This window comes from Paramormyrops kingsleyae, chromosome 1, assembly GCF_048594095.1.
Source record: "Paramormyrops kingsleyae isolate MSU_618 chromosome 1, PKINGS_0.4, whole genome shotgun sequence".
Classification (NCBI taxonomy): Eukaryota; Metazoa; Chordata; class Actinopteri; order Osteoglossiformes; family Mormyridae; genus Paramormyrops; species Paramormyrops kingsleyae.
Genome location: NC_132797.1, coordinates 19557751 through 19585467, shown reverse-complemented (window position 1 = coordinate 19585467; position 27717 = coordinate 19557751). Strand labels below are relative to the sequence as shown.

Below are 27717 nucleotides of genomic sequence, written 5' to 3'. Positions count from 1 at the left end.
TTCTTAATTTCTTGGTTCAAGTGTGCTGGGAGCTGAGAGTGAGCAAAAATATGGAGCGAGTCTGGGGGTTCCCAAGGACTGGGTTGGGAAACATTTGCTTAGATCAGTATCGATTACAGGTGGCACTGTAGCCCTTACACCGCCAGGGTTGGCTGTGAGAGTTTCCTGTAACTATTCCATGTTCCTAAAATATGCAATTGGGTGAACTGGTGTTTAATTTCTCTTGGTGTGGGTACTACAATCCAGGATGTTCAGATGCCATGTGCCATTTTGGATGAGCTCCTGGTTCACCTAGACTCCATATTCAATCTGAGAGATATATACTACATATAAAAGTCATATACACAATATATTTACATCTGAAACTACACAGGAATAGAATTATCATCAATATCCAACTAACTGCTTTTTAAAAGGATCTTTTTTATTGATTGAGAATTGTCACTGCAGAATGTGTTACACATTTTAAACAATCTGGTACAGTTTAGAAAATATACTATATTTGAGCTAGGAAAACGGTTACATATATGCGGATACATTCTGGTTAAACATTTTTGCGGGTGCAATTTAGACAATGATAGTCATCCACAAATGGTAAAGGGAAAGATTTGCATTACAGCTGAATTATCTGTAGTTACTGGATGAGATACTGACACATGAATTGTACCGAAGAAAGATCTGGTGAGCATATTGGTGAATTAGCTCACACCATGGCTTTCCTGCGTTTTACCAAAAAAAAAAAAAAAAACAACAATCTGAAGATGAACAATCTGAAGCACTTCCTTAACAAGACACCAAATGATTAAAGAAAAACATGACAACTTGTTGGCATCTTCTGCTTCCTGTCAAAACTTATAATCTTGGACAACATGATGTGCTTCATATGACGTTTATCTGTGCCCGGATGATCAATATTTCACAGGACTTCATGCCAGCAGGACAAAAACAAAAAATCAACATACAGTGATTTTCTAACCTGGTTTTGCCTAATGAATGAGAAAACATTGAGAAGGGGAGATTTTCCTGATAGTATTATAAATCCACACAAAAATTTAAGTTAAAGAGCAAGTCTCTTTACTCTCCTCAAAATACAAGCTGGAACCCAAATAAGCATGAAGTCAGGAACATTGTGCAGTTACAGGAAGATGTTCTGTAACTGGTGTGAGCAGCGGCACATGCATGTCAATCCCAGCTCTTCTGTGGGCTTCACCACCTTTGACTGCATGAAGGCAGCTTCATACTCTGCTTTGATGGCCACCACCCTCTCAGCGCTCCACTGCCAACACCCATGCAGCTCTGATTAACCCCCCGAGACAGAAAGGGCACAAATAAGGTGTGGGCCCACTTCCCGAGGGAAGCTTCATTTACCAGCTGTGCTTTATCCATCCAACCATCTCTGGGCAGACTGGGGCCAAACACCAGACAGTGTGGTTTATGAGATGGACTGGCTTCTTATCCAGTGCTGTGCTTTAGTCTGACTATTTGCAGTTATGCAGTTTACAAAAATAAAATAACCCTTTGTGATGTCTGCTTTCTACTTCGCCTACTCCTTCTGATCACACCATGGTTTTTTTGAAATCATATAATAAATCCTTCAAAAAGAAAAGAAACTAAAGAATCCAAATTAAATCAATTAAATTCGAGAATCTTAAAAGTTAGAGCTTGGAATTATAGCTGCTATAACTATTCTGATATAATTTATATAAACTGAGCAAACAGATTTTTCTCATAGACTTTAAAGCCATTTACTGGTTTGCAGAAGTACTTCTAACAGCGAACAGCATTTGTTACCAGCAAAAGATATATAAACTTTGTTATTCTAGGCTGGGAAGAGAGCAGACGTTAGTATGAAGCTGCTTATTGCAGAGGAGTATATAAACAGAGCTGTTTTTGCAGGAGTGCACAGTCAGGAGACTCAGACAAGAGCTGTGAATATGTTGCACACACAGCTCACCACCACTGGGGGGCAATGGAGAGGCAATCCCCCCCTCCCCCGCCCCCTTCACGACGCGATGTCAGCGTCACCTTCATCGTCAGAGACCTGATCAGGCGCGATGGCTCGAGTGTGACTGGCACGGATGCTTGCTACGTGCGGACAGGATGAGATGAAGTTCGCGATGCCCTGCAGACTCACGCCCGTCCCGTCCAGGTTCACCTGGCTGAGGTGCATCTGACGCAGGAACTTCAAGCCTTAAGCAAAGAGAAAGAAAAACCACAAGCATATTCCAACACGCCCTGTGTGGGCCGGCATTTCCCGTCCTGCCCTCCATGAGAGCACATTCCGACAAGCTTTCCTGGGGTCAGCACACATTTATGTTTGTTGATTGCATCTTTTCCATTTAGCAGACACTATTAACCAAAGCGACACAAAATTCCCAAAGCTCGGACCTGGACCCAGCACAAGGCCCTGATTACAGATGACGGGAGGTTTTGGGGTCAGAGCACAGTTTAGCCAAGCCAGAGCACCCCTAAAGCAGTTGGGGTTGAGGGCCTTGCTGAAGGGCATCAACAGTGATACAATTATTCTACCAGCTGCAGGATCCAAACCAATAACCTTCCAAACATGGGCACAGATCCCAAACCTGCCGTGCTACACACTAGCCCACAAACATAAAAATGGTAAAGCCATGCTGAGAGACAGGGCTCAGGCAAAGCACTGACAGCCGACATACTGACCATGATCGGTGATGCGCGTGCGACTCAGATTGAGCTTGACCAGCTGGGGGCAGTGCAGAAGGCCCCGTCGCACCACATTGTCACCCACCTGCGTGCTGGCCAGGCCCAGCACCTGCAAAGCAAGCACCACACACACATTAGCAAGTATGGTGACGCAGAACATGCAGACAGGCTAATCGAGATGCAGAGTCTGACATCCTCAACCATCGTCTGAACTAATGAACAGATCTAACAAAAGGGGCGTAGCTCAGCTATCCATTAATCACCCTCAAGTGACACATTAACTAATAGCTAGACTACATTGGAAAAAGGGAGTGGGGTCAAACTACATACCAATTACATGAACTTTCAGCTACACAGTATTATTTATGACTATCTGATGACAGGGGCCCTTAGCAATCCATGGGTGAATCTCAATACCAAGAACGCAAAGACCGAACTTGGTCTTGGCTAGACCGGTCTTGGCATCTGGCCTCCCAAGAACGAACTTGGGAATCACGGGATTGGTCTCCTTAGGTGAGGGTGCAACCGATGTATCCTTGATATCGGGGCCGGAGCAAGAGCAACATCTAGGGATTTTGAATGTCCTCTATTTGCATTCTTGGAACTGGTCTTCAGAAGATGACAAAACAGGCACAGGAGAACACAAGTACGGTCAAGTACGCATGTTGAGATGTTGAGCCCAGCTTCTCTAATAAACCGTTTCTGAACTGTTGGGTTGAGGGATCGTTTTCTGTGGTTCACAGAGAGTGCGTTTTTCACAATTCATATACTGGTCTGAATAACAAAATAATTATTTCTCTCATTTCAAAGCAGGTAATTTCTTCTTAAGTGAAAAAATGTTTACCACTCCCCACATACCTTTTTTGAGACTCAAAACACCAATAAAAAAACACTTCATACAGTTTTGTGGTGCCTAGGGTATCAGGCAACAGGTGAGTGAATGGTTTATATACAGGTAGGACACATACATACACATTTCATTATTACTCCAAGCCCTCCAGTTTTTCTTCATAACCAAAATACAAAAAAATAACATAACATGCAGTTTGCAAGATGAACTTTTACCTTGAAAAAAAATTCTTAAGCAAAAATAAGAATTTGACCACAAGAGGAAAATGCATTTTGTGAGCTTTCCATCGAGCCATAGCTGAACCTTGTAGTTCTAACTAAGAAAATAACAGCTCATAAGAAAAAAAAGCAAAGTGAAATTATTTATTGTTATTATTTTTTTTAAATAAAAATAATTTCTGAGCTCTGGATGGTAACTGAATGTGCAATTCACATGGCAAGTTTTCATCAAAATCAAAATCGGTAATGCAAAAGCTTCTTTTGCAAATGTGTTGAATTAAAATGGAATGACCTTAACTATTACTGCACTGTTTTCTGAGAAAGCATTTTGGTTCAAAATTTTAAATATTTGGGTCATGACTTAATGACCAAGGGAAAAATGTGAGTCCTGAGGTTGAACTACTTGAGAAGCACTCCAATCAGCCCTGCGGCCGAACATCAAACATGCAACAGGGGGCACCGCTCGGGTTAAGTGACGGAGGGGCGTACCTGCAGGTGGGGCAGACAGGCCACACAGGCCGCCACGCCCCTACTGGTGACGGCAGTGCGGTCCAGACACAGCTCCTGCAGTTCCAGCAGGCCACGCAGGAAGGGGAGACCCTCGTCCGTCACCAGGGTGTTACCAAGAGAGAGCTTCTTTAACCTGGGGGCCATCAGGAGACCATGTCAACGTTCACCTCGAGGTACAGATGACCTGCCAACTCTATTCAGAGACCCACCGTTAACTTATGCTTCTCCAGCAAGGGCTTACGGGCATTCAGCTAAACTCTATACCATTTATGTTCATATCGTATATCCCAAAATAGTTTTGCATGGCTGAACAAGCACTCTATTGAGTTAGCAAAGCAGTTGTCCAAAGCAGAGTACAAGTGAGGAAGGTGATGCATCACAAGCATACAGGGATCATGAAGCCAGGTGATGCAAGTGCTGCTAGGATGAGCTTCCAGCAAAGGACCAGAATCAGGTGCCAGGTAGCGGCAAGAACAGAGCTTTACCAGATACAGCTTAAAACTTCAAGTGCATAACCACAAACTTCATAAATCCAAAACACAGGGAAGCTGCCGGCAAGGCAGAAGACAGAGGCCTGACCTGGTCATGGCGGACAAGTGGGCCACTCCCCCATCTGTGATGCGTGTGTAATCCGTCAGGTCCAGCTCTGAGAGCAGCGCCAGCTTGGACAGGGACGCCAGGCCGCTGTCCGTCACCGAGTGGCGGCCCGGCAGCGTCAACTGGCTCAGCCGGAGACCTACGGTCACCGGGTCACACACAGAACATGAAACTTATGGACATCACAGCGTCAAACTTCAGGTGAGCCATTCAGCAGAATACAACAGACCACATTTGTACGAATGATGATATCAAGCACTTTCTGCACTCTGCAACTTTAGATTTTTTAACTTCACATGAAGTGATCTTTTGTACTGTACTGTAATGTTGTCCTTTTGTTCTATCTGCATTTATATTGTATTCATGATGGACTGCATGTTCCTGGCTGTGACTAAATTTACCCTAGCAGGATAATAAATTTGACTTGACATGTATGTACATCAAAACAGCACACGTGCCTGAGTACGTCTTCATACATTACTCATCACCATGACTAAGAGCAATCTGACAGACAACATCCACAGAGAGTTCAAACAACTTCAGTTAACATTCGCATTTGTTAATTATCCAAAGTCAGGTACATTTCAGAAAGCAGGCTAAGATGATCCCTGCTGCAACTGGCCACTGGCTTCCTTGCTCTGGAGCCCTAACAGCAACATCACCCTGCTGATCAACATCACCATGGGTTCTTTGAATTAGTGACCTTCCTACAATGTCCTAACCCATGGAGCCACAAACATTTCTGCATGCCGAAAAGATACAAAGCAACAAAAAATGAATGTAATAACATTAGTAACTGTAATTCAATTACATATTTTTCCAAGTAATGGATTCCAATGACATTTGTTTGGTCATTTCTAGTGATGCACCGAAATTTGGACTGAAAACGGAATTTTTGGTTTCAGCCAAAACACTTTATGAAGGCTGAAATTACTGAAATGTTTAATATAACCTCCTTTAACTGCCAGCTGCAGTATTCGTAGGTGTGTGACACCTTTTCCTTATGCTAAAAGGTCAACGTGTTAACATAACATCCACCCATCAAGGAAATAACTGGTCAGTCAGTAATCTCAACGGAAGAGTTCCCGTCACCCCAAAAAAAAAAAAAAACCCACAATAAAATTGCGTTTGTGTTATATGTTTACTTTCATTTTGCTCTCCTTATCTGATGTCGGGAAAAAATTACTCATTCCAGTTGGCAAATGTACTCAAAATGAATCAGTATATCTGTGGGAGTTGTTCAAAAAAGCCACCAAAGACCTGTTATAGACTGAGTCGTGGCTGTGTGCATTTGTTTTGCTTTATGTTTACTGCAGTGGGTTTTATGTAATATCTAATACATTTTACAATTAATTTCAAATATAAACATACTTTTTTAATGAAGTGTTTCACCAACGTTGGTTTGGATAAAAAAGATGTTGCTTTACACAGTTGTTAAAAAGCAGAAATCAACGAACAAGAAACCATCAATGTCCCTAATTCTAATATAGGACACAGTACACAATTACACTGAAATAAATACCTTAAAAAATGCTATAAAAACAAATCTATTTATAGCCAATAGATTACACAGTAACACATTACACTACATGCTGTATGTGTACAACTGTGTACGTGACTTGAAATTAGTTGAGGAAGCACAAATATTTAGTAACTCAGTTACTCGAAGTACAAATTACGAACAAATATAATGTTACAGTGCGTCATAATTCATTAATGATGAACAAACATGAGATCAGTATTTCACGTGTTTTTCATTACTTGTTCCCTCACTACTTCCTTGGTAGTTCATTCAGTTGGTCAGAAATTTAATGAAATTAACAGGTATAGTAAGAAATATAGTAACTGCTTGAGAATAAAGACGTTTCACAATTCATTAATGATACACACCCCCATGAGATCAGCATTTCACATTAATCATTATTTGTTCCTTTAGTAGGTTTACAGAATTAACAAATATGGTAAATACAGTAACTGCTTGAGATTAAAGTGTCACGATTCTTTAATGATGAGTTAACATGAGATTAGTATGTACCTAAGACATAGTGGTTAATTAATACCTAAGTAATAGCATAATACTACATTTCAGGTGACCCTTCGGGTAAAGTGTTACCGATTACATCCATTTACCAAATATTTCAAACTCCATTTTACAAAAATGCTTTTTCATGAGAGAGCACCCACTCTATTAGGAACATGTAACCTTTCTGGTTTAGGGTGTTAGATTCACCGCTGTAAATGCTAATAGCACATAATCAACACAAAAGGGCTGCATGCGTATAATGACTTGCAATGTTCAGAAGAAATAAATCTTACTTTTCTCTTATCGCGTGGCATTTGTAATTTCCTTTAATTAATAAGCTCAAAAGCAAAATTAATTAAATACATTATAATTTTTTAATTAAATACTTTAAAATCTAATTACATTTTGGTTTTGGTGTTCCGGTAAAAGATCCATTTCCGTGCATCGCTAGGAATTTCATTACATAACGTCGTTACATCTAACTAGTTACTTCTCAGCACTGGTTAGTACACCCTGTTTGTGTAAACCAGGTCCCGCCTCACACTGCCATTGTGTTCTTAAGCACTGCAAGAAGCTGTCTAAAAACTGAGTGCTGCACTGTTGGTAAGACCACTGAAATAAAATATTTTTAAAAACCTCAAGCAGTGGAGTATCCATCCATCTTCGGTATTACAGATACAAGGCAGAGAATAACGCAGGATGGGGCACTAATCCATCAGAGGACACAATTCGCCACTGCAATTCACCTCAGCATGTTTTTGCACGAGGTGGGGGGATTACATGGATGACATGGAGAGAACATGCAAACTTCACACACACAGATTCGAGGCAACCGTGCCAACCACTGTGGTGCTCTGGACTGGAGTATACAAGCATAAACATACACAAAGGAGGAGAAAGAGGTGCTCTGTGCGTCACAAGCACAGCTGACGAACACCAAAATGCACCCAGAATAGATGCACCTATAAAAGTAAAGTCACTGTTCAATGCCACCAACTGACTCTCCTGCAAGCGGCTCATGCTCAAAATCATTTATAATACTTAATGTATTCAGCACTTCCATGATTCAGGGTCAAACCCCCTACAAATGCAATTCAAACCAAAAACAACATCAATGCCAAACTGCACTGGTACTCAAGACCCAAGGTCCTGGGGAAACTGGGCTTCGCAGCAAGTCACCTGAGATGATCTGGAGAGCATGGTTGCCACTGGCGACCGGAATGCCAGCAAGACCAAGGCTAGAGAGGGTGGGGTGGGCAGCCAGGCTCTCCAGCGAGGCCTCCGTCACGGCAGTGCCATCCAGGTATAGCGTCTGCAAGGCGGACAGCTCCGCCAGGGCGGACACCTCCCTCACCTGGGGGGAGGTGGGAAAGGAGCACTGTGATCAATCACACCCATAGGGACGGCATCTGCCCTCCATACACAGACATTTACATAGCTGCACACACACTGAATCTGCGTTCACACACTTCGGTTGGGGGGTGGGGACGGGGCCCTAGTTCGTTCAGTCATTGTTAATGACTTTCAATTTTCTGCTTTTTATGAGTGAGCCTATAGCCTTCAGGAAAACGTAAAAATATACTCCATCCATTTTCCATGACTGCTTGGCTAATGCATCCCAGAATGCACAGGGCACGGGCAGGGTAAACACACATACACAAACGCACACTCACACACATATTTGTATTCACATCTTTGTGGAGACCATCCATTAGATTAGGGTTATACCCATAAAAATGAAATATTACAACCTTAACTCCTACCCAGCCCTAACCTTAACCACAAGTAACTAGACAAAATACCTGATTGCATACACAGATTTTAATAAAACTGAGGTTTACAGTGGGGATCTGAAAAATGTCCCTGTAAGCTAAAATGTAAAATGTTTTACCAGGCTACTGTATTATAAGAAGGGATGTTGTGGTTACAAAAAGATAGTAATGGTGTATACCACAGACAAAACTATTTAAGCCCGACCACATTATCAATCTAAAATTAGAAATCTAAATGGCTCTAAAAGGAGAAGCCTGACAACCAGCGAAAGTAAACTTTATACCATGAAAGATCTTAAGATTTTAAAGTATAAGGATTCAATAAAATAAAATATCGCAAATTACAATTTTATTCTATGTATGCTTTTCTGTCTGGTAATTTTTAAAAATGAAATTAATGTTTTGATTTTAGCTTTGAAATCAGGAATTCTGAGCAACGTCACAACCTGAACTTATGCATTGTTTACAAACAGGAAGGAATATAATAGGTTTCTATTAAAATCTGTGCTCATACTTTTCTCCCATTTGGGTAACAAAATACTGCATGCCTTAACGCCATCAAAGAAATAACGCGGACTTCAAAATCTTAAAACGTTTAAAGTCTTACAGAAACCTCATTTTACACTGTAACATCATCCTGATATCATGTCAATGCGAAAACAGTCAAATACGGTCAAGCCAAAGTGATCTTCCTGCTCGCGGCCGGATGTGGAGCAGGTGCAGTGCATTATGGGATGGGGGTGGAGAGGGCGGCTGCAGCAGGGGAACCTTAGTCTGCTTGATGCTGAGAAGGCGCAGTTGGGGGACGCAGACCGGTAAAACCGCCAACGTGGCCTCAGTCACCGACGTCTGGTTCAGGTTGAGCTGCACGAGTGACGGCAGCGCCCCCTGCAGGAAGGGCACCATGCCTGCATCACTCACTTTGGTCTGGTCCAGGGATAGCGAGGAGAGTGCCTTCAGCTCTGTGGGAAAGCACACGGGGAGGGTTAAGCTGATAAAGCCACATTTCAGCTGGGGGGGGGGGCATAAATTAAATGGTATTTTATTTGCCATCTCTACAAGTACGGAAAAGTTCAGTAGTTTTCATTTCCATTGTGCTCTGAGACACGCAACAGGTGAGAGTGAAGCTTGGAGTCAGAACACAGGTTCAGCCATTTATCTGGTACCCCAAGGAGCATTTCGAGGGGGGGGAATGTGACTATCCCACCCACCACAGGATTCGACCTAGTGACCTTCCGTTCACCAGTTGTTAAAAACTTATCTATGAAGTATTAACCCAATCAAAAGCACCCCCCCTCCGGGACGTACGGGAGCGGCTGACCTCCGATGTGACGCAGGCAGGAGTCCGTCAGCTTGCTGCAGGAGGAGAGGTTCAGGTGCTGCAGCTTCTGCAGGCCGGGGAGCACCGACAGGCCTGAGTCTGCAGGGTGAAGACACAAGTGGTGCCTTGAGCATACCGTCCCTGCACTTCCCCTCCCACTGGGGGGGGTCTGGGAGACACCGACAGCGACAGAGGTACCCGTGATGAGGGGTGAGCTGACGAGGCTCAGGTGCTTCAGTGCCGTGAAGGCCCGTAGCTGGCGAAGCAGCTCGTTGGTGGAGTATGGGTAGCAGTTGAGGACAAACTTCTGCAATGGGCAACCAAAGAAGAGCTCCAGGGTGCGGGGCCGCAGCAGCCTCTCCCGGGCTATGTGGGTGAGCAGCAGCTCAGCCAGCTCCGGCGTGAGACATGACAGGCTGCTGCTGTACTGCATGCTAGGGGCTGTAGGGGAATAATAATGTTAATGTTATTAATAATGTTAAAGGGCAACGGCCACAAGATGGTGCCAACGCGCTCACAATACACTACAGGAACACTGGACGAACACAGATTAGAAACATATTACATTTAGTTGTGGAGAAGAATGTCAGAGGCGGTGAAGTTAATATAAATACAATTTATAAGGTTTCTGACCTTTTTGTACATGTGGAACAATCCCAATACATCCAGGCAGAGACACACACAGTGCACACAGAGGTCAGCTGATCAGCGATGTCAAAAGCATGCGAGGAGCCCCAGCTGACCTGTAACGAGGGCCACAGCAGCTCGGGTCGCCATGGAGCAGAGCGACGGAACACTGGGCGTCCGGAAGACCTTCTTGGGGGGGGACGGGTGTCCTGCCGACCCTGGGGTCTCCTCGTGGGGCAGGGCTCTCTGGAGGCGCTCGGCGGCCGCCTGGCCCACCACACCCGGGGCCACCCTGCCATCTTGGGGGCCTGCACCTATGGGGCCCTCCCTGCAGTGAGGAAGAGCACGAGGTGTTACTCTAACAGGCAGAGCTCCGTCTGGGTCCTCACAGACAGGAAGCAAGCTCACAGATCTGAGAAAAGCGGCCAGCTACTTCCTCTGTGGAGCTTCTCAAAGAGCCCCATGTTTGTACATTGTGACTAGCTTTACCATAGTTTTGATTTATAATTTTTTTTTTTTTTTTAAGTTTTTATATTTTTTTAACTTTTCATTTAGCTAGTATAATTTCGTTTAGTTACATTTCCATTTGGATTTAATAGTTTTTATTTTAAGGATACATTAGTTTTTATATTTTTAAAATAATGTTCATTTTATTTATTTTTTTATTTAAGAATTTTTTATTTATCTACAAAGCTGCAGAGTGTTTGATCTTTGTGTCTGATATTTTGGGAAATCCTACAGGAATATTGCACGTTATTTACTAATGTCCTCAAAAATGTGCAAAACATTAATTAAACTATTATTTTAGTTAAACTGTATTTTAAAAGTAGTAGTTTTTTATAATCCAATTTTATTTCAGTTTACAAATGTATTTTATTTTAAATAGTTTTAGTTTTCATTAACAATAACAACTCAGTGGGGGGAGACAATGCACTGGACAATATATCATGCAGGGGGGGTAAAGGGGCGGCACTGCTCACCGCAGCCTGTTGCCCTGGTCTGGCCAGTGGTGCGGGGGCTCAGCCAGCCCCCAGGGCCGGTGCTCGGGGAGGAAGGGAAGCTGAGGAAGACCTGCCAGGGGTCAAAGGTCACAACATCAGCCCAGGATCCAGGCGAGAAGCTGCTAACCATGATGCTTGGTTGGTGACTCAAACCTGGCAGCCACAGGAAGTGACAACATAGCGCAGTGGGTACACAAGCCCTGATCACGGGCTAAAGGGCTGCGTGCCTGAAAACAGACAGGAGCTAAAGCACACCCACACCCACAGCCGCACAAACTGCCTCGCCCCGATGCTGTCACGCTCTCTCGACCAAGGCACAGCAGGGCTGCACGCACTACAAAACCCTGAATAGTCAACTACTTATTCAGACTTTCCCACATCTTTACGTGAGTGTGAGCTAAAAGAGGTGCCCAGAGACCCAGAGCCAGCCTGAACAGCCAGACATATAGGTGACAGGCCCGGAGTGGCCAATCAGGAGACTCAGGAGAAATCCCATTGAGCCGCTTAGCTGTTAGCACTCGAAAACAAAAACTTTACGACTTTAAAATTCTACAACAATCCTTCAGAATGATAACCGCACACACACACCCAAACATGCCCGGAGGCGCGCACGCACGCACGCACGCACACACACACACAATTGAGTTTCCCCTTGTGGGGACCAAAATGGTTCCCTAACCATCACTTTTGGTCCCCACAATGTAATATATACATAACCCATCCCACCCACACACACAAAATAGACCACGATTGCTCTGCATAGAGAAACGTGTAAATATGCAGCACAGTGTGCAGTTGTGGAGGTGCCACAACTCATCACTCGCTGTTGCTAATCACTGGAAAATTTTCAAATGATGGATGATAAAGATACCAAGCAGGACTGAAGAGGGGAAAAAAAAAAACTGCTTAAACAGTTCAATGCGATATTCACTATTTATTTTCTTCTTGAAATGTCAGTAATAAATTTATCGGGATAATAAAACTGGAACTGTGGCATCATTTATCAAAGTTCCCGGAAAACTAAGACAAAATTGGCTGGTCTTGGGCATAAAACTCCCGGGCTGAAAATTAGTCCCACTCCATGCTTGACAGGAAACATCGATTCTCGGAGGCAGCTGGACTGAGCTGTACCGGGGATGGGGATGGGGGGTGGCCCATTCTCCACAGGGGGAACATCTTCCTCCTCTTCCCCAGAGCTGGAGCCCTCTTCCATGTCACCTGGAACTAGCTTCTGACCCCGTCCTGCCCAGGAAACAGAAGTCCAGTTAAATCAAATGGAAACATCTTAACTGGCATTGATATTTCAACACTGCTTTGTGTGTTCGATGCCTGTCCATGCATGAGTATATCTATTGCCCTTGTCCTATGCGTACTGTGACGTGACATGCTATACTACACGCAGCAGTGCTGGTAAATGAAATTTCACTGCTCTGTGCACAGTGACAATAAAGATTCTTATCTCAAACCATGCTGGATCATTTAAGAGTAACAGAGCAAGCCGCTATCTGCTCCCAGATCTCTGCTGCAGCATGAAATCATTTAAATAGCAATACTGCAAAGACACAAAGAGGAAAGACACCATAATGAACCTCTACACTAACATATTTCTCACAAGTTTCCTGATCATGTATGCCAAGACCTCGACGATAAGACAGCCAGAACACACCAATAAAACACCCCTTAAAGGAATCAAAGGAAATATATCAAACCTGAAGTTAACCTTTATATTTATTCCCGGTTGGCTCTTCTTAAACTCGATTTCGATGGAGGGGGCAAATGATTTTAGGCTGTTTGTTAATAGACAATTTATACAAGCTGGTAGACACCAGGGTGGGTAACAGGGGAAGCTTTAGGGTCAGATCTATGAAGCTATCAAATATAATGCACTATAGATACTGTCATAATGCATTATAATGGCCAGCCATTAAAATAGATTATGAAGGTATTTATAGTGAGAGCTTCATAGAGCATTCATAATGCATAATAAACATGACTATAAAGTGTCATGCCTTTTTATAAATAGTTATAGCCGCGTTTATAATACTTTACAATTACATTATAATGTATTATGAACATCATCTATAATGCCAGGTTACCGAAAATCTTTACTATGGGTCAATATGAATGCAAGAGCCAAGAGTCAAAATCAGTCCCACTGACCTGAATCTTAGCTTACTGAATATAACAATCTGCGAATACATCTATCCTACTTAAACTGCCCTTAACCAGTTACAGTATGTAATACCTCAACCTCAACCAATCACACACAGAGAAAAGCACCTGCTAGACGAATGTATGAAAAGTAGGACAGGAGCGAGGGCCCTCAGTAAAATGCTGCTATAAACTCTCAGACCGCCCTCCCACAGCTACCACATTTCCCTGTAGACAGACTAAGCAAGATTAAACAGCTTAAGACCAAACAATTTGGGACCTCTTCCCTAAGGCCTTTACGTCACTTTCGTAGCCCAGCCCTTGGGGACAACAAGATGGCTCATATTTTTGCTAGTTCCCAGCTCCCAGCACACCTTAATTACTAGGAACATGCTGGCTTATAAATATATTGCTATAGTCCCGAGATCCAGGGCAAAAGAGTTTTTTTAATATTGATTAAAATGTTGACATGAGAAGAAAGCTGGTATCAGATACACGTGATGCCATCTTAAAGCCCTAGCTGTTCTCTTTAAGGAACAACAGGATTTAGAGCGGCATGTAGAGTGTGGAAGAAAGTGCTTCAAAAACATTAACTCATGAACACACAGACAACTAGGGTGGGAAGCTGCGCAATGTTAATATCAATGCAGCATGTTATGCACATGCAGCTGTAACATCGCAAGGACCCCCTCCCCTCCCCTCCCCTCCACCCTTCGTGTTAATGAAAGAATTCGGACCTCATGGAAAAATGATCAAATTCCCCTGATCTAGTATGTCAAAAAAAAAGTTTAAAGTTTAAAAAACAAATTTTAAAAATGTCTAAAATTTTACTGACATTGCTTTGGCAATGAGCTTGACAAACAGCAAGGCGCATTTGTGAAAAATTTTACGAAAATGAGTGAGGAGAAAAAAAACAAAAAAGAACTGGTCACCAAAAGATATTTGATTTCCACTGTGTGGAAATATTTCGGACATGGGATTTGTCGGCACTATTTATCACAAAAGCTTACAGTATTGCAATGTGGATTCTTTTCCAATATCATAGGGCAAGGGTCTCCAACTCCGGTCCTGGAGAGCTACCATCCAGTAGGTTTTCTATCCTACCCGGCTTCTGATGAGCCACACCTGTTCTCAGGTAAATACCAGGAGCAGGTGTGGCTCATCAGAAGCCAAGTGGGACAGAAAACCTACTGGATAGTAGCTCTCCAGGACCGGAGTTGGAGACCCCTGTCATAGAGTTTTACTTGGAGCTGACCTCTAATGCTGTAACATGGTGACAAGGAGTCAGCGTGATGTTTACCCCAGTAGTGAGGCTGGCTGGCCAGCGGAGGCGCCATCCCCGGGATTCCAGCGTACCCGACGGCCTCCTCCCACAGCTGCCGGGGCAGGGGGCGTGGAGGCGACAGTGACGGAGGTGGCGGCGGCGGCTGCTGCTCCTCCGCCTCCACCTGACCCTGTGCGGCCACTACGGGCGTGTCTGGTGGCGTGGCCTGGAGGCAGAGCGCCGCGTTGGGGGTGAGGCCCAGCTCATGCAGCGACAGGGAAAGCTCGGCCTCCCCAAAGCGTTTGCGGGGGAAGCTGTGCAGGAGGGCGAAGGAGGCCAGGGATGGGTGGCGCTCCGAGATGTGCTCCACCACGCGGCGGAGCGGGGCATCAGCTGGGAAGCGCTCCCGCATGGACTCCCCAGAGGGCAACCGGATCTGGGGGGTGGTCAAGAGAGAGTGGAAGTGAGCGAGCAAGGCACACTCGAACCATCCAAGCATCCACAATCTGACGCCTGGCCTCACCATGAGGAGGCACTGATTGTCCACGCTGGTCTGCACCCTGCCCCCCAGCCTATGGCCCTGGCCAGGGGTGGCGGCAGGGGGGGACAAGGCCTGGCCTCCAGGCTGGCTCTTCTCCTGCAGGCTGCGGCGGTCTTCGGCAATGCGCCTCAGCGCCAGCTCTCGCTCCTGTTTACAGCGAGGGGAGATCCGGTGATCCGGTAAGCGCTCCCATGATGACACCGCCTCCCCTTCTGTACCCGGGGGTACCGGCAGACACCAGTCACCTGCTTCTTCTGCCTCCTCTCAGCTCGCGCCTCCTGGGCCACACGCTGCCTCTGTTGCTCCTGAAAACCACTGCGATCCTGCTTGATCCGGGACCCGAGGGGAGACAGTTCTGTTGCGGGACCGGAGAGAGCCACGACCCCTGGGAATGCATTCAGATGCAGAGAGACAGCTGGTAAGAACAGCCCAGATACTCAGAGAACCTTCATCTGTGCAATTCATTATCACCACTTTCCAGTCTCATACATAATGACCGTGCTTTAAGCTAAAGCGGGTATCAAAGGGCAGAGAATGATGACAAATGAAGACAAATATTCATTAACAGACAAATCAAGAAAATTTCAGATTAGATGGAGGCTCTGGTGTAGAGAAAACTTTGCAAGTCATATTTTACTCTGTTGACTGAGCCTCTTGATGATGTCAGCAAGTATAACGTGCAAAGGCTTGGACATCAAGGCAAAGTCAGCTATCGGACCCATTCATTCACCTGTAGCGAATATCTATTATTACGAAAGACTTCCATTTATCAGGGAAATGCAGACCAGACGTCCGGACGCGAGGGCCATTCCCTGCGTGATTCTGTCTGCTCTTGCTTTCACTCCACTCTCAGTCCCTGCTCCACCGCTAAACCCCCAACACTTACAACTAGGGGTGTAAATCACAGCTTTCCTCGCGATGCCATACGATACAGTATCGATTCCTTAAGCCAACAGTTCGACTTTTTTTGATACCTCAGAAATTCCCACGATACGATGCGATACGATTCAGTTCGATACTGGGGATAGTAGTCGAAATGATGAAATGCGGAATACCCACTGCTCTTTTGGCATAGAATTCTGCTTCAAAAACACAGTAATAGAGAGAGAGAGATCGATAAATCTTTTAAACCTCAAGGAAAACTGGGATGGCCCACAACTTCTGAGACCTGAAGTCCTTCACAGGACTCCTTCACAGGACTCCTTCACAGGACTCCTTCACAGGACTCCTTCACAGGACTCCTTCACACCTTGCTCTGCCCTACTAAAGCCCCCTTATACAGACATATAATTAAATAACATTTTTTTTTAATTATATAATTAAAATTAAATAATTCTTCATGAAGGATTTGTTTTTCTTTGAATATATTTCAGGTTGGACTTTTCTCTTTTTCCCAGTGAAGCTACTGTACTTCACCAAAAGGTGGATTTTTTTTTATCCTTTTTACAAATCCTTGCTAAGGGTGCAAATAATGGTGGAGGGCACTGTATTTCTATACATTTTTATGAATAATTGCAGTGTCCATTCACCACCAGCGACTGTAAGAGTGTGACAGCTACTTAACTTGAAACGCACATGCAAACAATCAAATATTAATTCAGATTTGCCCATAAAGTTAGTTATGGCGACTTAATGCCATGCAAGCGACCAGCGCTATATTCATGGCAAACATACAGACGAGGGGGGGAAAAAAAAAAAAATCTAAAAAAGCCTCTTCTGGCTTGACTTTTTTTTTTGCGATTAAATTTTGCCTGGCTTGCTTGTTGAAAGGTATTATAGCAGGCGACTTTCGACATTTCCAAACTTTAAATTGGTTTAACTTGAATTTAAGACTTAGCAATAGTTTTTAATACCATGGATACTTCAAATCTGCTTTGTGGTAGGTAGAGGGAAGAAAAAATTGTGTATTATAGCCACCGACTGTTCTGAACCAGGATTATAGTTCCCTGGAGAATAAAAAAAGAAAAAAAACCTTCAAGAGGTTAGGCAGAAAAACTCTTCCTGGAAACATTACTTGAGATTTCACAACCATTCCCGTTAAGCATTTATACTAAAAGGGATTTAATGAGCAATTACTGTAAACTAGGGTGCAGGGGTCAGCTGTCACGCTCAATTACCAGATTTATACTAGCAAATACCTGCAAGCACTTAACCCTGAAAAAGGAGCCAATCAGTTACCTTTATTCCCAGAATCCTCAGCAGCAGGTGGTGATGAAGTCCCTGCACTGCCCAGTGTCTCTGAGGTTTTAGGGGGGTTGAAAGCAGAGAATGCAGTTTCTGGGGGCTGGGAGGACTCTCTAACCAGCTTGTGCCTGGGACCCTCCCCTTGTAGAAGCCTACAAAAGAATGAGATGCCAAAAGCCACAATAAATAAATAGGAAAAAGTACATCTACATTACAGGGGAGCAGCATGTGGCTAAGCAGGTCAGGATGACGGGCCTGTGATCAGGAAGTCCCGAGTTCCGATCCCATGACGGGCAGAGTGATGTCACCATTGGGCACTGAGCCAGACCCTTAGACCCCAGTTGCTCCAGGGGCTGCCTGAATATGCTCTAATAAAATAAACAACTCCACATCACCTTGGATAAAAGTTTCTGCTAAGAAAGAAGCTAAGAAGATGCTGAAGACAAATTCTAAACCAACTAAATGATCACAAAAAAATATATATATATTATATAAAAATGAAAAAAAAAAATGCTCCAGACTACAAACCTCACTGGATGATCAGTTATTAACCTACAATAATGTGTTTAAACACTTTGTCAACCTCTCACAAACATAAGATTAGCAGGACCGCAAACATGATCCTCACCACTCAGCAGCCTCCGGCACTGAGAAGTGGCCCGCCTGCATGGCTGTCCGGATCTGAGCCTGGCTGAAGCCCATCTCAGCCAGCGTGGTGAAGAACTCCCCGATGGTCTGGGGGGACAACATTCATGTCCTCAGATGCCATGACGCACTGGGTGTGCACTGCTGTACCGCATAACCACAGAAAATCACTCGCATAAAGATGAAAGCACACTTACAGCATAATATTAAAAGGTGTTCCACCCAATAAACTAATACGATTTCACAACGTTAAGTCATTACATCTTTAACAGAACCCAGACAGGCAGTGCGTTGATTAATCAGGCAGGATGAAAACAGGACAGCTTGTTCTCATATTCGGTGTCAATTTCATGCAAACAGAAAAGGCAGACTGGACAAAGGACACAGAGGAGGTTGCTGAGTGGGGTGACAGCATCGGGTTTTCTGGGTATGCCTGATGGACAATCAGTATCCCAGGCTCCTCAGGGTCAGCGGGAGACAGACAGACTTATTTACTCATTGCATAAATACAGGTCATGGGGGTAAATTATAATGGACAGTGATGAGTGCGGCTATAAGACTATCAGACATTATAATGTTCAGCAAAATATACACCTCAATGACAGACCAAGACAGAGATGGTGCGAGTCAAATTCCAGCTCTTTCTTACAGTTATCAAAATCTTGCTGTAGCAAAAACTAAACAACAAACTCCAAAAAATCCATCATAATACAAGGTTAAAGCACACAATACAGACAATTTAAAGTGGTTAGATGGACGAAGAAGCACAAGTCCTCCAGAGATGGTGCAGGTTTACTATATAAAGGAACCAAAGACTTCAAACATTGTGGTCAGTAATAGATTTATTATTTTAGTCCCTGGTCTTTTTTCAGGAGCTGCAACTCTAAGTCATGCCAGAAACTGCTAAGAAGGCCACTCCAATTGTTCATTCAGTTTGAAAAATAATAAATTTAAAGTAAATAATGTATTATGGGTAGGGATGCACCAATCCCACTTTTTCTGTCCTGATAGCTGGGCTATTGGTATTGGTTAATACAGAGTACCGATCTGTTACTAGTGTGTGTGTGTGTCATCATATATATATATATATATATATATATATATATATATATATATAAAAGCTACATCAAAAAGGCAGGGGTAGTTTGCAATCCCAAAAGACTATTTAAATTATAATAATCATTAAATTATTACCTATTATTTGAGTAAAAGAATTTACATACATGTAAATGAGTTAGCAGACTTTACTCGAATTGAAAATCTCACGCCAGCTAGCTGACCAAAGTTATCAACCGTTATTGTGCTAACGCTAGCAGAATCTTTGTTAAAATGTAAAACGTGGAAATGACGTTACAGTAAGAGTCTTCTCTGTCTACCGTGCGAAGACCTTTACGTACGTTGGCTAAAGATCTGTGGGAACGTTCCATGTTAGCTGGGACACATGTACATCAGCCATCATCTTAATGGAGCTCTCAGCTGAATCTGTAAGGGCTGCCACACACACCCACATACATTACTATATACCGAACGAGCCAGAGGGGCTCCTGGCTGCGTTCACCCCCCACGAGATCCCGAAAAGCGCACTCGCATCGCGGGGAGCCTCGGCCCGCCCGCCAGCTCCGGCGTCACTTTTCCGACTGGTCCGCTGCGTGCGAGACCGCAGGAAAGCAAAAAGCACCTCGGAAGTTTGGCTCCCCACCCCAACCAACTCTCACAACGTGGCACCCATCTCAATACACCGAGTAAGTAAGTTTTTAAATGTCTATTTAAAACGAATAAACAAGATTGAAAAGGCAGGATGGCTGTTAATCTATCTGTAAATGTTAACGAATGACCCCCCTGTAATAGGGGGAAACTCCAGACACTTGTTTTCCCCGCCGGGACAGCTGACCCGTGACCCGCGTGTAGAGTGCACTCAGTCCGCGTTGAGTCGCGGCGAGGCTCCGGGATCCCGGCCGCCGTGCTCGATGCTAACTAGCCGTCGGAGGAATACCAGGGGGAAAGTGGGGGAACAGTAGAACGAGTGTTCGGGCAATCCGGGACGGCCTTTTGGAGCGACTACCAGACGCGTCAAGCTGTTCCTGACATCTCGCGTTCTTGCTGTAAACAAGCGGGGCGATGTGAGCTCCGAGTCGGTACAGGCCCGGCGCCACGGCCGGCCGGACAGCCAGCGCTACAGGCTAGCCTAGCATGTCTATCGAAGCGAGCCGCCAGCTTATTTATCCGCTTGCTCTCACACAGTTCACATTGGAACCATTTCACACGCCTCACCAGAGAGGATTCCATGTTTCTCAGTCTTCCGTGCCTGCGCGGCGAGCTGCGACAGGACGGCACACCGGAAGCGGCGGCGTCGAGATGCTGGCTGCAGCCGCATTAGTGACGGTTAGGGCGTAACGCCCACAGCGGGCGGCCGCCGGGCCACGGCTCCCGCCTCCTCTTAAAGGGGGCCGGCGCGTCGCATCTAACAGGCAAATTGTATTTTATTTTTTAACGAAACATTCAATTCGTTTTCATAAAGCTGATCATTATGCTTTGAAACATAATTTTGTCACGGTGGTAAGCAATTAGTACTACATATGCTTGTGCGAAGAAGATAAAGATGCACACTATGTCACATTGTTATAATAATAATAATAATAATTATTATTATTGTTGTTGTTGTTTACTGTGAGCGCACAACTGTAATTTTTGTAGGTAGTATTTACAGTTATGTTTAGAGGAGTCAAACGCTCGTCCTGCTTTTCTAAAGGCACAGCAGAGGTCGCCAAGATGCAGTGAAAGTGAGGATTAGGTTATGAGTGCCGCAAAAAATGTGTCAGGGTGGAAAGGTTGAACTCTATATTCGTGAATTTTTACATTTTTATTGTGCCTACAATCTCATTATCGCCGACTGAAGACACCATGTTATAATTTACCAGTTAGAATTCAATAACACTAACACAGTAACAGTATACCAGTTTAAATATTTGATGAACTAACATTTTCAGCATGAAGGGTCGCAAGTTTATAATCTAGACTGCAGTGACAACATCCTTCTGTAGCAAACTAAAAAGCTTGGACAATAAGAATTATAGTACAAAACAAAATATTGAATTTAATGCTGATTTCCATTCAGTTAGTTTTCATTAAAACGCAAAGCTTCATGTTAAAATGAACTTGAATTTGGCCATGGTTGGGCCTTGCTGAACTACACGTAAGATGTTTTTTTTTCTTGTATTTCATAATTTTGTAAAATTGGCTGTATCATGTGATGTATTTCTTGCTGCCACTCTTATTAAGGTAATAGTGATAATTTTACAATGACTTGTTTTTTGCATTATGTTAGTTTTGTGGTTGCAGTGTACTGGGATTATGAAACATTCATTATGATATTCCACATTCACTCTGCACACATCAGTTAACACAGCCACATGACACAGGGTTGGGAAGGAAGAACAGAAACTTTTTGCAGGCCTAAAATGCTGTGACAAGGAAAAACAACGGACAGCTATTTCAGCATCTGCAAAAGGGCAGATGTAATACTTTTAAATAATTGCAAATATAGTATAGTGACCCAAATTCATCCCCCACATCTTACATGATTATGCATGAACTATGAAATATTGGCTACTTAACTGTAGTGTAGGTTGACTAACATAAGAAACAACACCCAAATATGTAGATTAAATTGACCATAATGCACAATAGAGGATGTTTCTCTTCATTATATTCCTCAGTGAAACAGCAAATGAATTAAGATCCTGAAAGAATTAAGCAGCATTTTGAATGTTTCTGAATAATAAATAGCATTCTCCTTGAAGGTGAATCAGTGACACGCCTTTTACTTTTCAGTTCCAATTTAATTCGACAATGAAAGGGAAGTGTATTAAACAGGAATAAAAATCGGAAAGGAGTGTCTACAATTAATGAATTAAAAGGAAAAACAGGGATGGTTAACAAAGCTGGACAAGAAAATATATTGGAAATGATGACAGATGGATTTGTTTAAACAAAGCATTCAGCTGGGTCACATGTGAGGCTTGATAAGATTGTAAGCTTTAATTATGTGTGGTCAGATTTAGAGCGCTGCGCTGAAGACTTGTGAGAAGGCTTTGGGTAGTATACTTAAATTACACAAGGAGGGGAGGGCTCTGACCTTTGGGAAGATTTCTGTGGGTTTTGGTGACAATAATGGAACGTGGGCAGACAGTCACATAACCTTTGAACATGATTGGGAGGGAATGACAGGGTTTCTAGAGCCACATGTTGCTGTTTTTTTTAGTATTGGGATACTTAGGAAAACACTTGGCTGATGCTGGACCAGTGGTTTCCTGAAGAGCAAAAAGGTTTACTGTGACAGAAAGCAGCTTGTGTATGGTCTGACATTTAGAGCCCAGACAAAAAGAGGTGCATTCCAAATTCTTTTGTAGCCTTTATAGAAGTATGAAGAACAAGTACACTAATACACAGAACACAAGGAATGCTATGTATGTTAAATGTAAGCCACACACCAGCATGATGATGGTATTTACAAGCTGAGCTGTCTGAACTAGAAATTCCTGGAATGACAACAATGTACCTTTCGGATGGCCTGTCACCCCAATACCCATCTAATGTCTACTCCTTCTTCACCCCCAAACTCTACGAAAAAGATCCATGACATACTTCTTGAGTTACGGTTATAACAAGATCAAATGTCTTCTGCGTCCACATTTTCTTTCCTTTGCTGCCACCTACCTCTGCTGCTTCATTTCTGGGGTAATTTGTCTGGAAATGAAATCAGATGTAAAGCTTCATCACAAGTGATTGATCTAGATTTCTATTAGATTATTAATTAGAGGACTGACTGGCTGAAGAGTCCTCACACCTGGGTTTGAACAGCTGACCTCAAAGTTATCCCAAAAATCTGCATACACACCGGCCCTTTGAGGATACAACTGCCCACCCCTGCTCTAAGATTACACGGGAAGCATGGCTTCCCCCACAAAATAGCTAAAAGAATTTTACACCACCCTGGAAGTCAGAATTCTCTGCACTCAAGAAGATTACCTACCAATAACATTAATGCTCATGACTGACATGGATCACATGCTGTTGGTGGTGTTGGCTCACAGTGTTCATTCATTCTGTCACATGCAGGTGCGCAGAAGCATTTTTTTTTAAAACCAAATGTGACACTTTATTATTTCATGTGCCATCTTTTGCTATTGTCATTTGTAAATATTGTAAATAAAGTCATTATCATTGAATTTTGAGTTTGATCACTTGTTTATGGTTTAAGTTCAGTAGTTTAGTAAACCGGTTTGGTAGTTAGCTTGCTAACTAAGCTTGTGTGTGTATGTGTTCAAGTTGAGCTTGAGGTTTTGAAGCAGCATGGCAGACACTGCAGCTAATGTGGTTGACTTCAGTCTGAAGAAGTCCTTTGATGAAGCAGAGTACAATTTACATATAAGTAGCTGACAAAGTACAATAAAAAAAAAACCTTTTTTGGTCATACTGCTAACTGTCCACACTGAATTTTTGCACTTAAAGTGAATGATTCCCTTAAAGCCACAGAAGGTATGTTTGGTGAAAGATGGTGAAATATTTGAAGAAAAGAACACACTTGAAGCTCTTAAGCATAAGTTGGATTCTATTACACTTTGGGGATTTGTGGAAGCCAGTGACTCAGGAAATGATACTGGTGTGGAAGAAGGATTGGATTCAAGTAGATATCAGCAATCCCTAGACCTAACATTTGCATGAGTTAGTCAACAATGTGAGGCGGAAAACTGGTTCAGTATTTTAGCACAGTACTCATCTGAAAAAGTTCAAAAGCATTCTTGATGTATTTGCATGAAAGAAAGATTAAGACCTTGGAATAGCCATTAAAAAAAGCAGGAACAGAAAAACTCTTGGCTGACTACAGAAAGTGTTTGGAAAATGTTATATCTGCTATGTGTTATATACTGTTATTCAGTACTAACAAAATTTTGCATATGCAATATTCATTATTATCCTATTAGGAATAACTTGTCAGAAATGCCAGTGAGTTTTGAGCAATTCTGCATTGAAACCTGCACAATGGTCTCATACTTAAATTTATACCTCGCAGAAGTTAAACATGAGTCCCAAACCTTTGAATACTAGTGAGCTCCTGTAACCAGTTTACAAGTAAAACTGCAATATTTGACAGCAAGGAGACACAAGAGATGAGGGTACAAGCAAATACCCCTCAGGGGGTGGAATTTATTTAGGGAACTGGGGGAAATATACAGAGGGCCTGTGGTTACCAAGTCAGTGGGAAGCACCTCTTCCCCTAAAGTGACAGGTACAGGGTGACTCTTGGACTTTTACAGTGGTGCACAAAAGTCTGGAACCACTTGTGAATTTTCCTTTTTTTAAAAAAAAAAAACTTTCTGACCTTTTATTTTAATTTCCTCATTCACCCAGTAAATTTGTCTGTGTACCACGTTATAAGGGATACATTTAGCTTACACAGCTGGCTTACCCTTTCCCTTCTGCATGATCTTCTTCCCAGCATGGACTTTAAGTTACACTGGGGAACACTTGTTCAGTCAATTAGCGGCCGCTAGCTGTGCCCCGTAAGCGTTCAGGCGGAAACCGCTCTCCGCATTCATTTGCGTGGTGCTGATCACCCCCTGCTAGTGTGCAGCAGATTTCTGCTGTCCTACTTTCCTGATTCTTTGGGATTTAGGCAAAAGTTTTCGTTGCTGCACACCATTACTGCAATATCCACCTGTGGCCGTTAATAGGTTCTGCATTGTCTGTTTATGGTGGATATGGGCTGGAGGGAACATAGTGGCCATCCATAGGTGGCACATTCGATGAGTCTTTTTCACAGTATATGGATATAAAAGGTGCAGATCGTTTTAGTTGCCCTTTGCAGATGCATAAAGTACTAGTGTTTGCACTGAAATCATAGAATTATACAAATAAGGAAACACCACTGATAGTCTCTCTTCCTGATAATGCGGTCACATGACCTATCCTGCAGGGTTCCTCTTCTTGAGCAACTCCACCTGATCTGTTCCACCACCAGTTAATATAATGCTGCATCATACTAAAGAAGATTGTTGATCATAGCTGCTTTAATCTGTGCTTTTTATCCAGAGTTTTGCTTTGGATAACAGCTATAAAACAAAAAGGTGCTTCTTTCCAGAAGTTCCATCTCACTCTCTTTTGAGGCATACACACAGTCAAGAGTGAAGCTCGGAAGTCCTAACACAGGGTCACCCATTTATGCAGCGCCTCTAGAGCATGGTGGATGATTAAAGGACCTGCTTTAGGGATCCAATGGACCTTGGCTATTCTAGCAAGGGCTGGATTCAAACCCATGACTCTCTGATTATAAGCATAGAGGCGCAACCCACTGATCCACCACCCACTCTTAGTGTTTTGTGTAAGTCAGGGGTGGCCAATCTTATCCGCAAAGGGCCGGTGTGTTTGCAGATTTTTGGGATAACCTGTAGGTCAGCTGTTCAAACCCAGGTGTGAGGACTCTTCAGCCAATCAATCCTCTGATTAGTAATCTAATTAGGGAGTTGCAGCGAAAACCCGCATACACAGCGGCCCTTTGCGGATAAGATTGGCCACCCCTGGACTATAGGTACTTTTTAAATTTTGTGTATATATTGCAATTTATTTATTTTTTACTGCTGCTGGAGACATCCCCTGCTTCTGCACTGTCAGCTTCACTTTTTAAAAATATGTTGCAGGCAAGAAGAAGTGGGTCCAAAATAAACAAGCTTGCCATAAGCCAGCAATCTGTGTTAACCTCAGTTTTAATGACCATAATTAATTAGCTCACTCTCTAATTATCACTGGCAACCTCTGTTGATTTAACCTCTAAGAAAATGTTTTTTAAGAGTAGTATGTTTTCCAAAATCATCCCTTACAAAGATAAAAAAAAAAAACTTCAGTATCTGACAGTCACTATTTCACTGTGATAGTGATCGCTCATAATTGCATTAAAAAGAGAATTACACACACACACACACACACATATATAATGTTATACTTTGTTCCCTTAATAAGACTATTTAAAAGAAGAAAGTATGATTTAACTTGAATTACTAATTCAATAAGAGCAACGAAGTGCAATATACGTAATATATTGACAATATATTATCAACATATGATCTATAAAATAAAAAATATAATAATTAGGACTGTCAAAATTAACGGGTTAATGCGGATTAATCCATCATCATGATTAATCTGATTAAAATTTTTAACGCAATTAACCCATCTGCAGCGCAGAATGACTCAAAATCCCTGAAATGTCTCTGTCAACCCATTTCGGGCATTGCACTACTTCTCATTTGTGGCTCATTTAATTGGTCGCACACACTATACCGTCCAACTTATCTGTGGACATGTTGCTACAGAGTTTTATACAAAAAAAACTGATATTGCTAACAATGGCGATTAACAGGGCTAGAATTGGATTTCATGATTAGTCGGATTATTTGTCGGATTTATGGTAGTTTGGGCTAATTGTGAACGAAGATAAAGACCATTTAAATTGAGGTACCTTAAATCTGACAAGTTGTCCGGCTAAGCAAAAAATCTTGCTTTTTGATATGGGTCCGTGGTATTGCAGTTCTGTGGCAGATGGAATGCATCCGACTTGTGTTCAAGATGTTCAATAAACATGTTAAGTGCATATATATTCCCGTTTTTCTTGAGTCTGTTTGCTCATGCAAAATGAAATGAGATTAATATAGATTAAAAATGAATGATATTTAATCGTGATTAATCGAAATTAATCCACAACAACCCTGTGATTAATCTGATTAAAAATTTGAATCGTTTGACAGCACTAATAATAATATAAATCTTAAATAGTATAGCACTAAAATGTATTGCAATGTTATTTTCACTGAGTTCCTGTTTGTTATCTTGTGAAATACTTCAATTGTAACAATTGCTTGAAAGGCTATATTTTATCTTGGTAAGATGACCCACCCCTGGGAATTTCTGAGAAACCTGTTTAGTTGAATCTGGATTTTCCTTTTGGACCCAGCTGATATTAGGTAAGAGTTCATTAAGGGGAGATACAGAACACTGAGTGTGTGACTCTCAGAGCTGAAACGAGCCTGGACCAGGGCCTCGTATCCCTTGAAAGGAGCTACTTTAAGACAACAATGAGTGTGCATATTGGGTTTCTTGCCTTGTAAGAGCTATCTTTGTTTATTTTATTTCTAAGGTTGAATTCCCATCTAGGCAAAATGTTGCGTTCTGTTTTATTTTGGACATAACTAACTAATTTTATTTTGGACAATAACTAATTAATGTGTGTGTGTGTGTGTGTGTGTGTTTGTGTGTGTGTGTCGTTTAAGGCCTTTCATAA

At 42.7% G+C, this 27717-nt stretch overlaps 1 protein-coding gene and 1 long non-coding RNA gene across 2 annotated transcripts in view; one reads left to right on the top strand and one right to left on the bottom strand.

Moving 5' to 3' along the window:
• Positions 1 to 403: 403 nt before the first annotated feature.
• Positions 404 to 20806, bottom strand: LOC111841580 (uncharacterized). The gene is made up of 17 exons (XM_023807424.2): positions 20655 to 20806; positions 18367 to 18473; positions 17733 to 17890; positions 15800 to 15939; positions 15537 to 15701; positions 15050 to 15449; positions 12730 to 12840; positions 11578 to 11668; positions 10714 to 10925; positions 10169 to 10411; positions 9971 to 10069; positions 9418 to 9611; positions 8057 to 8231; positions 4837 to 4993; positions 4237 to 4390; positions 2677 to 2788; positions 404 to 2190 (listed from the first exon to the last, which is right to left on the bottom strand). Exons 1-17 carry the CDS (start codon positions 20667 to 20669, stop codon positions 2003 to 2005), a joined length of 2721 nt encoding a protein of 906 aa, XP_023663192.2. The 5' UTR covers positions 20670 to 20806; the 3' UTR covers positions 404 to 2002.
• LOC140588859 (uncharacterized) overlaps positions 19769 to 27717 on the top strand; it is a 21442-nt gene continuing 13493 nt past the window's right edge. The window contains exon 1 of the long non-coding RNA XR_011990076.1: positions 19769 to 20125. This is a non-coding gene — a long non-coding RNA (uncharacterized lncRNA). The remainder of the gene's footprint in view (positions 20126 to 27717) is intronic.

What these genes read in the sequence shown, in the direction of transcription:
- LOC111841580 (XM_023807424.2), bottom strand. An exon ending in ACCCCCCATCCCCATCCCCG is followed by an intron (nt 11,669 to 12,729) that starts GTACAGCTCAGT and finishes GACCCCTGGCAG; the next exon opens with GTCTTCCTCAGCTTCCCTTC. An exon ending in GACCAGGGCAACAGGCTGCG is followed by an intron (nt 10,926 to 11,577) that starts GTGAGCAGTGCC and finishes TCCTCACTGCAG; the next exon opens with GGAGGGCCCCATAGGTGCAG.